Below are 14,702 nucleotides of genomic sequence, written 5' to 3'. Positions count from 1 at the left end.
CAACCCTCTCCAGTCCCCCCCCCAGCGCCCCCTCCCACTCCTCCTTTCCACTCCTCCCAGCATCACTTCCCAGTCCTCCCAGTTTCCCCCCTCCATCCCCCCCGGGGGTACCCCAACCCTCTCCAGTCCCCCCCCAGCGCCCCCTCCCAGTCCTCCTTTCCACTCCTCCCAGCATCACTTCCCAATTTCCCCCCCCCAACCTCCAGTCCTCCAAGCCCTCCCCCACCCTTCGCTCTCCCCACCCCCCCCCCGGGATACCCCAGGCCCCTCCCCCTTTAGCCCCTCCCCCTCCCCTCCCCCCTCGCCCCTCCCCAGAGCGATGCCAGAGCCCTGAAGGTGCCGGCGGCAGTCCCGGACCTAGGTGTGGGGGGAGGGACTGGGGAGCAGAGAGTTGGGGGTCACGGGGAGGGGGGGGGCGTCGGGGGGAGGGAGTGGATGGGCAGGGCAGGACGAGGGGGGGGGGCCATGTCGTGTCGCGACAGCGTGCAGGTGCCCGACGACAGCGACTTCGGAGCCTTCCGAGCCGAGTGCGAGGCGGAGCGCGGCTGGAGCCTGAGCTACAGCAAGGGGGGGGTGGCGGTCTGGGTGCAGCCCCCCGGAGCCCCACGCAGCCCCCCCACAAGATCAAGGTGAGCCATGGGAGCTGGGGAACCCCCCCCCGAGAACTGGGGAACCCCCCGCCTGGGAAGTGGGAACCCCCCAGCTGGGCACCGGGGACCCCCCCCCCCGGGCGCTGGGGCTCCCCAGCTGGGTGACAGAAAGCCCCCGCTGGACTCTGCCCCCCCCGCAGGGAACCCGGGGACCCCCGGCTGGGAGCTGGGGATCCCCTGCTGCACTCTGGGGAACCCTCCCCCGCCCCCCTCCCCCCCCCGGGAACTGGGGACCCCCCCCGCTGGGAAGTGGGAAGCCCCCAGCTGGGCACTGGGGACCCCCAAAGTGGGCGCCGGGTAGCCCGCACTGGGTACCACCAAAGTGGGCAGCAGGGACCTCCAAAGTGGACACTGGGTACCTCCATACTGGGCACTGGGCACCCCCCATACTGGGCACTGGGTACCCCCAAAGTGGGCAACAGGGACCTCCAAAGTGGGTACCCCCCCACTGGGCACTGGGCACCTCCCCACTGGGCACAGGGTACCCCCAAAGTGGGCAGCAGAACCCTCCAAAATGGGCACTGGGTACCCCACTACTGGGCACTGGGTACCCCCATGCTGGGCACTGGCTGCCCCCAAAGTGGGCAGCAGGGACCTCTAAAGTGGGCACTGGGACCCCCTGCCACTGGGCACTGGGTGTCCCCAAAGTGGGCAGCAGGGACCTCCAAAGTGGGCACTGGAGACCCCCTCACTGGGCACCCCAAAGTGGGCACTGGGTACCCCCATACTGGGCACTGGGTACCCCCCAAAGTGGAAAGCAGGGAGCCCTTCACTGGGTACTGGGTACCCCCCCCCCCACTGGGCACTGGGTATCCCCAAAGTGGGCAGCAGGGACCTCCAAAGTGGGCACCCCCTCACTGGGCACAGGGTACCCCCCAAAGTGGGCAGCAGAACCCTCCAAAGTGGGCACTGGGTACCCCATCTAGCTTCTGGGTACCCCCCCTACTGGGCACTGGCTACCCCCCAAAGTGGGCATCAGGGACCTCCAAAGTGGGCATTGGGGACCCCCTCAGTGGGTGCTGGGTACCTCCCAGCTGGGCACTGGGAACCCCCTTGCTGGGACCTGGGTGCCACCCTGCTGGGCACTGGGTACCCCCAAAGTGGGTGCTGGGTACCCCCCCACTGGGCACTGGGTACCCCATTTAGGTTCTGAGTACCCCCCTACTGGGCACTGGCTACCTCCAAAGTGGGCAGCAGGGACCTCCAAAGTGGGCACTGGGTACCCCCAAAGTGGGCAGCAGGGACCTCCAAAGTGGGCACTGGAGACCCCCCGCACTGGGTACCCCATCAGGGTTCTGGGTACCCCCATGCTGGGCACTGGGGACCCCCAAAGTGGGCAGCAGGGACCTCCAAAGTGGGCACTGGTACCCCCTGCCACTGGGCACTGGGTACCTCCAAAGTGGGCAGCAGGGACCTCCAAAGTGGGCACTGGGACCCCCTGCCACTGGGCACTGGGTACCCCCAAAGTGGGCAGCAGGGACCTCCAAAGTGGGCACTGGGTACCCCCAAAGTGGGCAGCAGGGACCTTCCAAAGTGGGCACTGGGGACTCCCTCACTGGGCACTGGGAACCCCCAAAGTGGGAACTAGGTCCTCCCAAACTGGGTACCCCCCAGAGTGGGCACTGGGCACCCACCCTGGCAACTGGGTGGGTTAGTGGGGACCCCCCCAGTAAGGGGGGCAGGGGGCGAGGTTTTGGGGGGACCCCTCAGTAAGGGGGGGACCCAGGGGTGAGAGGGTACCTTGGGGCTAGGGGGAGACCCTGGGGTGAGGGGGAGATCCCCCCAGTAAGGGGGACCCTGGGGTTATGGGGGGGCCCATGAGGTATGGGGGGACCCCAAAGCAAGGGGGGGCCCCGGGGGGAGTGGAGCTGTGGCTGAGTTGTCCCCCAGGGGACCCCAAGCCAGGCTGGGGGCACCCAGGGCTGAGCTGTGCCCTGCCCGGGACGAGTTGAGGACCCCCTGGGGCAATCTGGGGACCCCCCTGGGCACAAGTAGGGTGCAGAGGGCCACAGGGGCACCTCGGTGCCACCCCCCAGGTGGAGGCCCTCGGGGGGTCCCCCCGGGATGGCTGTGCCACCCAGCCCTGCTCCCAGTGGCTCCTGGGGGGTCCTTGCCCCCCCCCCCATGGCACTCTGGGGGGCACACGGGGCAAGGGGGCACACGAGGGGGGGGACGGACAGTGGCGATGCCACCCTGGGGTGGTTGGTGGCCGTGGGCCAGCACTGGGCCAGCAGTGTGCCAGCCTGGGGCCCCTGCTGCCAGGGGCTTGGGATACCCTGGTGGCCCATGCCAAGGCTTGAGGGTGGGCTGGGGTGGGCATGGGGGCAGCTGGGTGGCAGCTGGGTGGGCATGGTGGCATGATGGCAGCTGGGTGGCAGCTGGGTGGGCATGGTGGCATCTTGAAGGGCATGGTGGCAACTGGGTGGCACTTTGGGGATGGTGGCAGCTGGGTGGCAGCTTGGAGGGCATGGTGGTAGCTTGGTGGCACTTTGAGGATGGTGCAGGTGGGTGGCAGCTTGGAGGGCAGGTGGTAGCTGGGTGGCATCTTGAAGGGCATGGTGGCAGCTGGGTGGCACTTTGGGGGATGGTGGCAGGTGGGTGGCAGCTTGGAGGGCATGGTGGCAGCTGGGTGGCACCTTGGTGAGGATGGTGGCAGCTGGGTGGCAGCTTGGAGGGCACAGTGGTAGCTTGGTGGTGCTTTGAGGATGGTGGCAGCTGGGTGGCACTTTGGTGAGGATGGTGGTATCTGGGTGGGCAGGGTGGCATCTTGGTGTGGATAGTGGTAGCTGGGTGGCACCTTGGTGAGGATGGTGGCAGTTGGGGTGACAGCTTGGTGGGCATGGTGGCCAGCTGGGTGGTGCTTTGAGGATGGTGGCACCATCGGTGCCAGCCTGGTGGCGTTGGGTGGCAGCCTGGTGCCCCTGTGGGGACCCTGCTGGCAGCAGTGGCTTTGCCCCTGGGCTCCTCGGAGCTGCAGTGCCGTGGGCACAGGTCCCTGTCCTCGCCACCCTCATGGTGTGTGGGGCATGGCCTGATGCCACCAGCAGCAGCTGGCACCACCCCCCGGGCCCCACCAGCTGCGGGTGCCCACTGGGTCCCCCCTCAGCCCCAACCCCATCTCCAGGTGGCAGCTGGGGGGGTGGGAGTGAGGCTGTGCCCTCCCCGGGGCTGTGCCCTCCCCGGGGCTGTGCCACATGTGCCACCTGGCAGGGCAGCAGCTCCAGGATGTGCTGGCAGGAAGCAGGAGGAGCTCCAGGGGGGACACCACCACTTCCAGTGCCACCCCCCTGCCACTCCTGGAGGAGGCACCACCTGGGGTGGCATCTTGGGGGGGTGGGGGGGGGTCCTGCCCCCTCCCCACCCCTCAGGAGCTGCCTGCTGCTGCTTGGCTCTGGTGGCTGCAGAGCTGCAGCTGTGTGCCAGGGGGCACCAGGCTCTCCCCTTCTCCCCTTCCCCCCCGTCTCCCCTTCCCCCCTTCCCCCTTCTCCCCTTCTCCCCTTCCCCCCCGTCTCCCCTTCCCCCCTTCCCCCTTCTCCCCTTCTCCCCTTCCCCCCTTCCCCTTCCCCCCTTCCCCTTCCCCCCTTCCCCTTCCCCCCTTCCCCTTCCCCCCTTCCCCTTCCCCCCTTCCCCTCCTCCCCTTCCCCCCTCCTTCCCCTTCCCCCTCCTCCCCTTCCCCCTCCTCCCCTTCCCCCTCCTCCCCTTCCCCCTCCTCCCCTTCCCCCTCTCTCCCCTTCCCCCTCTCTTCCCCTTCCCCCTCCTCCCCTTCCCCCCTTCCCCCTTCCCCCTCTCTTCCTTCCCCTTCCCCTCTCTTCCCCTTCCCCCTCTCTTCCCCTTCCCCGCTCTCTTCCCCTTCCCCCTCTCTTCCCCTTCCCCTCTCTTCCCCTTCCCCCTCTCTTCCCCTTCCCCTCTCTTCCTCTTCCCCTTCCCCCTCTCTTCCCCTTCCCCCTCTCTTCCCCTTCCCCCCTCTCTTCCCCTTCCCCCCTCTCTTCCCCTTCCCCCTCTCTTCCCCTTCCCCCTCTCTTCCCCTTCCCCCTCTCTTCCCCTTCCCCCCTCTCTTCCTCCTTCCCCCCTTCCCTTCCCCCCTTCCCTTCCCCCCTTCCCTTCCCCCCTTCCCCTTCCCCCTCTCTGCCCCTTCCCCCTCTCTGCCCCTTCCCCTTCTCCTTCCCCCTCTCTTGCCCCTTCCCCTTCCCCCTCTCTTCCCCTTCCCCCTCTCTTCCCCTTCCCCCTCTCTTCCCCCTTCCCCCTTCCCCCCCTTCCCCCTTCCCCCCCTTCCCCCTTCCCCCCTTCCCCTTCCCCCCCTTCCCCTTCCCCCCCTTCCCCCCTTCCCCTTCCCCTTCCCCCCCTTTCCCTTCTTCCCCCTTTCCCTTCCCCTGCTTTCCCTTCCCCCCCTTTCCCTCGTCCCCATCCCCCCCTTCCCCTTCTCTCCTCCCCATCCCCCCCCTCCCTCTCCTCCTCCTCCTCCTCCTTTTCCTTCTCCTCCTCCCCCTCCTTCTCTTCCTTCTCCTCCTCCCCCCTCCTCCCTCTCCTCCTCCTCCTCCTTATCCCCCTTCCTCTTTCTCCTCCTCCTCACTGTCCCCCTTCTAGCCTGGAGCCAGCTCTGGTCAGACCAGTTTGGAGCTCCTGGCCCAGGTGGTGCCAAGCTAGGGCCTGGCACAGCCCAGGGCTGAGTCATCACAGTGGCCTCAGGGTTGTCCTTTAATCACCTTGGTGGCCAGGATGGTCCTGTGGTGGCCTCAGGGTTGTCCTTAAGCACCTTGGTGGCCAAGAAGGTTCTGTGGTGCCCTCTGGGCTGTCCTTTAGTCACCTTGGTGGCCAAGAAGGTTCTGTGGTGCCCTCAGGGCTGTCCTTTAGTCACCTTGGTGGCCAAGAAGGTTCTGTGGTGGCCTCAGGGCTGTCCTTTAGTCACCTTGGTGGCCAAGAAGGTTCTGTGGTGGCCTCAGGGCTGTCCTTTAGTCACCTTGGTGGCCAAGAAGGTTCTGTGGTGGGCCTCAGGGCTGTCCTTTAGTCACCTTGGTGGCCAAGAAGGTTCTGTGGTGGCCTCAGGGCTGTCCTTTAAGCGCTGTGGTGGTTGAGGTGGGTGTAGGATGGAGGGACAGCAGCCAGGACCTCTCTGGCCCCTGCCCCTGGGAGCCCCTGGGTGGCCCTGGGAGCCCCTGGGTGGCCCTGGGTGGCCCTGGTGGCCCTGGGCTGGGGCAGAAGCTGGGCCAGGAGCCTCTTGGTGCTTGCAGCAAGGCTGTGGGAAGCCACCTGAGATGCTGCTCCTGCTCATGGCTTATTGATGAGGCCACCACCAGAGCTCCTCTGTAACCGATGCCCAGGAGGGCTGGCACCCGTGCCCAGCACCCTCAGCTGCTCCTCCTGGCACTGCTGAGGCCTCCTCCTGGCTCCCAGAGCCGGCCCCCAAGGACCCCCTGGGGAGGGGAGAAGGTTGGAGCAGATCCAAGGTCCTCCCACCCAGGGCCTTCAGCTTCCTCCTCTTGGGCTTCCCCTTCCTCCTCCTGCTCCTCCTGCTCTTGCCCTGGGGTCAATATTGACTCCAGGGTTGGGGATCTGCTGCAGCTGGCACCTGGCTGGCACCAGGGCTGCTCTCCTGCTGAGGCACCTCCTGCTCCCTGCCCCCTGGCACCCCCCTGGGGCACCACCTGTGGGGTGGAGGAGCTGCTCCAGGGCCCCCTGGGCTTGGGGGGCAGGCTCCCAGGAGGAGCAGGAGAGGATCCATGGGGCTGGAGGTGGCATCTGTGGGGCTGGAGGTGGCATCAGTGAGGTCCCCTGTGGCCACCCTGCCACCCATAGCTCACCAGAGACACCCTCATGGTGGTCTCCATGCCCACTTTCCACCCCTAGAAGTCCCCATGGCCACCCTCTTGGTGGTCCCCATGACCACCCAAGGTCCCTCATGGCCACCCTAGAGGTCCCCATGGCCACCCTAGACCCCAGAGTCCCCATGGCCACCTTCCAACCTGGAGGTCCCCATGGCCATCCTAGAGGTCTCCATCACCACCCAAGGTCCCTCATGGCCACCCCTAGAGGTCCCCATGGCCACTCTAGACCCCAGAGGCCCTCATGGCCACCCTCCAACCTGGAGGTCCCCATGGCCACTGTAGAAGTCCCCATGGCCTCCTTCTTGGTGGTCCCCCATGACCACCCAGGGTCCCCCGATGGCCACCTTCCAACCTGGAGGTCCCCATAGCCACCCTAGATGTCCCCATGGCCACCCTTTTGGTGGTCTCCACCACAACCCAAGGTCTCCATGGCCACCCTAGAGGTCCCCATGGCCACCTTCTTGGTGGTCTCCATCACCACCCAAGGTCTCCATGGCCACCCTAGAGGTCTCCATCATGCCCAAGGTCCCCCTGGCCACCTTCTTGGTGGTCATCATGACCACCCAAGGTCCCCATGGCTACCCTAGAGGTCTCCATGGCCACCCTAAGAGGTCCCCATCACCACCCAAGGTCTCCATGGCCACCCTAGAGGTCTCCATCACCACCAAGGTCTCCATGGCTACCCTAGAGGTCTCCATCACCACCCAAGGTCCCCATAGCCACCCTAGAGGCCTCCATCACCACTCAAGGTCCCCATGGCTACCCTAGAGGTCTCCATGGCCACTCTAGAGGTCTCCATCACCACCCAAGGTCCCCATGGCTACCCTAGAGGTCTCCATGGCCACCCTAGAGGCCTCCATCACCACCCAAGGTCCCCATGGCCACCCTAGAGGGCCTCCATCACCACCCAAGGTCCCCATGGCTACCCTAGAGGCCTCCATCACCACCCAAGGGTCCCCATGGCTACCCCTAGAGGCCTCCATCATCACCCAAGGTCCCCATGGCTACCCTAGAGGTCTCCATGGCCACTCTAGAGATCTCCATCACCACCCAAGGTCCCCATGGCCACCCTAGAGGTCTCCATCACTGCCCAAGGTCTCCATCGCCTCTCTAGAGGTCTCCATCACCACCCAACGTCTCCATGGCCACCCTAGAGGTCTCCATCATCACCCAAGGTCTCCATCACCCCCCAAGGTGCCCATGGCCACCTTCTTGGTGGTCTTCATCACCACTCAAGGTCCCTGTGGCCACCCTAGAGGTCTCCATCACCACCCAAGGTGCCCATGGCCACCCTAGAGGTCTCCATCACCACCCAAGGTCTCCATGGCCACCCTAGAGGTCTCCATCATCACCCAAGGTCTCCATCACCCCCCAAGGTGCCCATGGCCACCTTCTTGGTGGTCTTCATCACCACTCAAGGTCCCTGTGGCCACCCTAGAGGTCTCCATCACCACCCAAGGTCTCCATGGCCACCCTAGAGGTTGCCCACAGCCACCCTAGACCCCCAGAGGCCCTCATGGCCACCCTCCAACCTGGGGATCCCCATGGCCACCCCTGGAGGTCTCCATCATGACCCAAGGTGCCCGTGGGTGGGGGGTAGCATCAGGTGCTGGGGGGCAGTGCCAGGCACGGGGGTGAAGTGCCATGCCCAGGGGGCAGTGCCAGGAGCTGGGGGGCAGCGGTGTGCCCGGAGGGGCAGTGCCATGCCCCAGGGGGGCAGCGGTGTGCCTGGGGGGGCAGTGTGCCTGGGGGGCAGTGCCAGGAGCTGGGGAGCAGCAGCACGCCTCAGGGGGCAGTGCCAGGAGCTGGGGGGCAGCAGCACGCCTCGGGGGGCAGTGCCAGGAGCTGGGGGGCAGTGGTGTCCCTGGGGGGCAGTGCCAGGAGCTGGGGGGCAGCGGTGTGCCTGGGGGGCAGTGCCAGGAGCTGGGGGGCAGCGGTGTGCCTGGGGGGCAGTGCCAGGAGCTGGGGGGCAGCGGTGTGCCTGGGGGGCAGTGCCAGGAGCCGTGGGGCAGCGGTACGCCGGGGGGGGCAGAGGTGTGCCTGGGGGGGCAGTGCCATGCCCCCGGGGGGGGCAGTGCCATGGCCCGGGGGGGCAGTGCCGTGCCCCGGGGGGGCAGAGCCGTGCCCGGGGGGGGCAGCGGTGTGCCCGGGGGTGCAGTGCCAGGAGGGGGGGGGCAGCGGCACGCCCCCGGGGGGTGCAGTGCCGTGCTCCGGGGGGGGCAGTTGCCGTGCCCCGGGGGGGCAGAGCCGTGCCCGGGGGGGCAGCGGTGTGCCCGGGGGGGGCAGTGCCGTGCCCCGGGGGGGCAGAGCCGTGCCCGTGGGGGCAGTGCCAGGCGCGGTGTGACGGCGGCGGGCTGCAGTGCAGGATGGAGTGCGGGGGAGGTGCCGGCCGAGAGACCCTGTACGACGTGCTGCACGACACCCAGTACCGAGCCCGCTGGGACCCCCAACGTCATCCAGACCTTCGACATCGCCCGCCTCACCGCCAACCCGCCGACGTCGGCTACTACTCATGTCAGTCTGACCCCGCCGCCCGGGCACGGGGGGGGCAAGGGGAGGGCATGGGGACAGCATGGGGGTGAAAGGGAGTGACACGGGGACAGCATAGGGGCAAAGGGAGGGCTATGGAGAGGGCATAGGGGTCAAAGGGAGGGCATGGGGAGGGCATGGAGGGCCAAGGGAGGGCATGGGAGCAAGGGGGAGGGCATGGGGGTCAAAGGGAAGGCATAGGGAGGGGGTAAAGGGATGGCATGGGGGGCAAGGGGGGAGCATGGGGGTCAAAGGGAGGGCATGGGAGCAAAGGGAGGGCTATGGGGAGGGCATTGGGGGCAGAGGGAGGGTATGGGGAGGGCATGGGATCAAAGGGAGGGCATAGGGAGGGGATAAAGGGATGGCATGGGGGGCAAGGGGGGAGCATGGGGGTCAAAGGGAGGGCATGGGAGCAAAGGGAGGGCTGATGGGGAGGGCATTGGGGGCAGAGGGAGGTATGGGGAGGGCATGGGATCAAAGGGAGGGCATAGGGAGGGGATAAAGGATGGCATGGGGGGCAAGGGGGGAGCATGGGGGTCAAAGGGAGGGCATGGGAAGGGCAAAGGGAGGGCATAGGGGTCAAAGGGAGGGCAAGGGGAGGGCACGAGGAGAGCATGGGGGGTAAGGGGAGGGCCAGGGGAGGGCATGGAGAGCAAAGGGAAGGCACAGGGAGGGCAAGGGGAGGGCATGAGGAAGGCGGGGAGGGGCATGGAGGGCAAAGGGAGGGCATGAGGAGGGCATAGGGGGCATGAGGAGGGCACAGGGGAGGGCATGGGGGTCAAAGGGGAGGGCAATGGGGAGGGCATGGAGGGCCAAGGGAGGGCATGGGGAGGGCATGGAGGGCCAAGGGAGGGCATGGGGAGGACAAGGGGGGCAAAGGAAAGGCATGGGGAAGGCAAAGGGAGGGCATGGGGGTCAAAGGAAGGGCAACAGGGAGGGCATGGGAGCAAGGGGGAGGGCATGGGGAGGGCATGGAGGGCAAAGGGCATAGGGGTCAAAGGGAGGGCATGAGGAGGACATGGGGGCAAGGGGGGGAGCACAGGGAGGGCATGGGGGAGGGCAAGGGGGTCAAAGGGAGGGCACAGGGAGGGCATGTGGGGTAAGGGGAAGGCATGGAGGGCAAGGGGAGGGCATGGGGAGGGTATAGGGAGCATGGGGAGGGCACAAGGAGGGCATGGGGGGTAAGGGGAGGGCCAGGGGAGGGCATGGAGGGCAAAGAGAGGGCATAGGGGTCCAAGGGAGGGCATGAGGAGGGCATAGGGGGCACGGGGGAGGGCATGGAGGGCAAAGGGCCTCCGACAGCCACCTCGAGGGCTGCCAGGGGGGTTGGAGCTGTGTGTGTGTAGGGGGTGTGTGTGTGAGCTGTGTGGGGCTGTCCCCCAGGGCGGTGTCCCCAAGCCCCTGAAGAACAGGGACGTCATCACCCCTGCGCTCCCTGGCTGCCCATGGGCTCTGACTACATCATCATGAACTACTCCGTCAAGCACCCGGTGAGGCCTGGGAGCAGGGCCCCAGGGGGCTGCAGGGGGGACAGAAAGGCTCTGGGGGGGTCTAGTAGGCTTGGGGGGTGGCCCAAGGGGTCATGAGGGTTGGTCCAAGAGTGTTTGGGTTTGGCCAAGGGGTGGTCAAAGGGTCTTGAGGGGTGGCCAAGGGGTCTTGGGAGGTGGTCCAAGGGGTCTTAGGAGGTGGCCAGAAAGTCTTTGGGGTGGTCAAGTAGTCTTGGGTGGTGGTTCAGTGGTCTTGGGTGGGGGTCCAAGAAGTCTTGATGGTGGTGAAGTGGTCTTGGGGTGGGGGGTCCAAAGGGTCTTAGGAGGTGGTCAAAGGGTCTTGAGGGTGGTCAAAGCGTCTTTGGATTGGCCAAGGGGTCTTGAGTGTTGCCAAGGGGTCTTGGGTAGTGGCCCAAGGGGCCTTGAGGGCTGGCCAAGGGGGAGCTCAACTCCCTGGAGCCCCTCCCCACCCCCATCCTCCAAGGTGTGTGGGGGGTGGCCCTGTCCCCAAGCTGTCCCCTGTGCCCTCCTCCCCGCAGAAGTACCCCCCCCAGGAAGGACATGGTGCGGGCAGTGTCCATCCAGACCGGGTACCTGATCCAGGGCACCGGTGCCAACAGCTGCACCATCACCTACCTACCTGCCCTGCCCTGCTGGATCTGCCCCTGCTGGAGCTGGGGAGGTCCCTTGGGGCTGGTGGCCTCTGGGGTGGGGGGCAGTAGGGGGCAGGAGGGCAGCCCCAGGGGCATCTCAGGATGGGGCTGGAGCCAGCTCTGGGGCACTGGAGCCAGCTCTGGAGCACTGGAGCCAGCCCTGGAGCCAGCTCTGGGGCACTGGAGCCAGGCTTGGAGCCAGCTCTGGGGCACTGGAGCCAGCTCTGCAGCATTGGAGCCAGGCCTGGAGCCAGCTCTGGGGCACTGGAGCCAGCTCTGGGGCACTGGAGCCAGCCTGGCAAGCAATGGAGCCGGGCCTGGAGACAGCCCTGGGGCACTGGAGCCAGCCCTGGAGCCAGCCCTGGAGGCAGGGCAGGAGGAGCCACCTGGTGCTGCTTCCCCTGAGCTCCTTCTCTCTCCTCAGGCTCCCTGCCCAAGTGGGTGGTGAACAAATCCTCCCAGCTCCTGGCCCCCAAGGTGAGTTGAGGCCTCTCAGGGTGGCCAAGGAGGGCTCCCAGCACCCCTCTGAGCTCCACCCCAACCTTCAGCCTGGCTGCTGGAGCTCCTCAGCCTCCTCCCTCCCACCCCAACCTTCAGCCTGGCTGCTGGAGCTCCTCAGCCTCCTCCCTCCCACCCCAACCTTCAGCCTGGCTGCTGGAGCTCCTCAGCCCTCCTCCCTTCCACCCCAACCTTCAGCCTGGCTGCTGGAGCTCCTCAGCCTCCTCCCTCCCATTCCAACCTTCACCCAGGGCTCTGGATCCTGCTGCCCCTCTACTCCCCACCCTTCACCTTGTGTTGTGCCCCCCCCCGCGCTCCTGTCGCCCCCTGCAGGCCATGAAGAAGCTGTACAAAGCCTGCCTGAAGTACCCCGAGTGGAAGCAGCGGCACCAGCCCCACTTCAAGCCTTGGCTGTACCCGGAGCAGTGCCAGCTGCCCCCCATGGCGCTCTCGGAGCTCTCCCTGCAGCACGCAGAGTCCCTGGAGAACATCGACGAGAGCGGCCTGGACGAGGCCAGGGAGGAGGCCAGCGACGAGGACAGCCTCAACTGACCCTGCCCCCACAGCAGCAGCCCCGGCTGACCACACCCCAGACCCCACCCCCCACCTCAGCAGCCTCAACTGACCCCACCCCAGACCCCACCCCCACCTCAGCAGCCCCGGCTGACCACACCCCCAGCCCACCCCCACCTCAGCAGCCTCAACTTACCTCCCCCAACCCACCCCCAACCTTGGCAGCCTCAACTGACTCCCCCCAACGCCCGCCCCCCCCCCAGCACCCTGCCCTAGGACAGCCTCAACTGACCGCCCCAACCCCCACCCCCCTCAGGTCCCTTCTCCTCCTCCTCCTCCTCCTCTACCTTCTCCTCCTCCTCCTCTACCTTCTCCTCCCCCTCTATCTCCTCCTCTTCCTCCTCTATCTCCTCTGTCTCCTCTTCCTCTGTCTCCTCCTCCTCCTCTATAATCTCCTCCTCTATATTCTTCTCCTCTTCCTTTATCTTCTTCTCCTCTATCATCTCTTCCCCTTCCTCCTCCTCTCCTCCTCCTCTCCTCCTCCTCTCCTCCTCCTCTCCTCCTCCTCTCCTCCTCCTCTCTCCTCCTCCTTCTCCTCCTCCTCCTCTCCTCCTCCTCCTCTCCTCCTCCTCCTCTCCTCCTCCTCTTCTCCTCCTCTTCTCCTCCTCCTCTCCTCCTCCTCCTCTCCTCCTCCTCCTCTCCTCCTCCTCCTCTCCTCCTCCTCCTCTCCTCCTCCTCCTCTCCTCCTCCTCCTCTCCTCCTCCTCTCCTCCTCCTCTCCACCTCCTCCTCCTCTCCTCCTCCTCCTCTCCTCCTCCTCCTCTCCTCCTCCTCCTCTCTCCTCCTCCTCTCCTCCTCCTCCTCTTCTCCTCCTCCACTCCTCCTCCTCTCCTCCTCCTCCACTCCTCCTCCTCCTCCACCCCACTTCGTGTCCCACTCTTGCACCCTTCTGCTCCGGGGATCTTGTGGCCACCTTTGTGTCCCCTCCCCCATCCGAGGGTCGTCTCCCCCTCCCCCCCGGGGTGTGACGTTTTGAGGGTGGGGGAGGGGCTTCTGGAGGTGACCCCAAACCCCTTCAGGGCCACCTTGATGTCCTCCTCCTCCTCCCTCTACCCCCCCGTGGATGGTAACCTCCAAGTGACCTTCAGGTCCTCAAGGGTCCAACCTTGGGGACCCCTCCTTGTGTGTGTGTCCCCCCGCAGCTTGTCTGCTCTGGCCTGAGACCCCCACCCCCAAGGGACCCCCACCCCAAATGGGCCCTGCCTGGGATCTAAGGAGTGGTGGCAGCCCCTCCAGCTGGGGTGGGGTCTTGGGGGGAGGACCTCACCCCCAGCTCCAGCCATGGAGGGGGGGAGTTGAGGGGGTGTCCCCAGCACCTCCAAACATGTTGGGGCAAAGGGTTTGGGAGGTCTCCAGGGGGGCTGCTGCCACCCCCAGATGTGCTGGGGGACCTGTCTCTGGAGGCTCTGAGCCCCTCCAGATGTTCTGGTGGCCTCCTGGCACTCTCCAGATGTTCTGGGGGGTGTCTGGGGGCTCTGAGCCCCTCCAGATGTTCTGGTGGCCTCCTGGCACCTCCAGATGTTCTGGGGGGTGTCTGGGGGTTCTGAGCCCCTCCAGCTGTTCTGGTGGCCTCCTGGCTCCTCCAGATGTTTGGGGGGGGGGGTGTCTGGGGGCTCTGAGCCCCTCCAGATGTTCTCTCTGGGGGTCTCTTAACCCCTCCAGCTGTTCTGGTGGCCTCCTGGCACCTCCAGGTGCCTCAGGGTGGGGGTCCCCAGCCCCTCCAGATGTTTGGCTTGTTTTGAGGGGGGTGTCTCACTTCTCCTGCCCTCTTCCTCCCCTTCTCCCAAGCCAGGAAGCTCCAAGCTGTGTCCAAAGGTTTTCCAGCCTGGAACTGGGAGGCCTTGACCTGGGATTTTGGGATCTGTTTGGTCCTTGGCCCGCTGTCCCAGGGCCCCAGCAGCCCCTCCCCCCTGTCCCCTTCTCCCAAGCCAGGAAGCTCCAAGCTGTGTCCAAAGGTTTTCCAGCCTGGAACTGGGAGGCCTTGACCTGGGATTTTTGGGATCTGTTTGGTTCCCTTGGCCGCTGTCCCAGGGCCCCAGCAGCCCCTCCCCCCTGTCCCCCCCCCCCTCCAGGGCTAGGCTTAGAGGTGGGGGGGGTTGGGGGAGGGGACAGGCTGGGGGGGGGGCCGGGGGGGGAGGCAACCACATTTTGTACCTTGAACCTCAGCTGCTGAGTTGGGAATAAACCCAAAGAGATCCCAGCCCCGGGGCTGGAGGTGGCCTCTGGCCTGCTTCTGTCACCTGGCAGCACCAAGCCCGCCTCAGCTCCATGGGGGGCTTGGGGAAGGGGAGCTTGGGGGGTCCCCAGCTCATGGGGGGCTTGGGGCAGGGGGGGTTGGGGGGTCCCCAGCTCATGGGGGGCTTGGGGCAGGGAGGCTTTGGGGGTCCCCAGCTCATGGGGGGCTTGGGGGCAGGGAGGTCTTTGGGGGGCCCCAGCTCATGGGGGGCTTGGGGCAGGGAGGCTTTGGGGGGCCCCAGCTCATGCGGGGCTC

General features: G+C 66.5%; 1 protein-coding gene across 1 annotated transcript; it reads left to right on the top strand.

Moving 5' to 3' along the window:
- The first annotated feature begins 327 nt into the window (after positions 1–327).
- LOC137461452 (START domain-containing protein 10-like) lies at positions 328–12,704 on the top strand. Its single transcript, XM_068171187.1, is given in 12 exon segments — positions 328–612; positions 615–629; positions 8,833–8,916; positions 8,918–8,962; positions 8,965–8,986; positions 10,385–10,392; positions 10,394–10,426; positions 10,429–10,496; positions 11,031–11,130; positions 11,218–11,233; positions 11,566–11,618; positions 11,973–12,704. Coding segments are annotated over 12 exon segments (840 nt in total). The 5' UTR covers positions 328–435; the 3' UTR covers positions 12,192–12,704.
- The last annotated feature ends 1,998 nt before the right edge of the window (positions 12,705–14,702 follow it).

The sequence above is a fragment of the Melanerpes formicivorus genome, unplaced genomic scaffold (assembly GCF_026170545.1).
Source record: "Melanerpes formicivorus ecotype bairdi unplaced genomic scaffold, bMelFor1.0.p_v2 SCAF_2227, whole genome shotgun sequence".
Taxonomy (NCBI): domain Eukaryota; kingdom Metazoa; phylum Chordata; class Aves; order Piciformes; family Picidae; genus Melanerpes; species Melanerpes formicivorus.
Note: the sequence above shows the minus strand (reverse complement) of the source record. Positions and strands in the feature narration are given on the sequence as shown.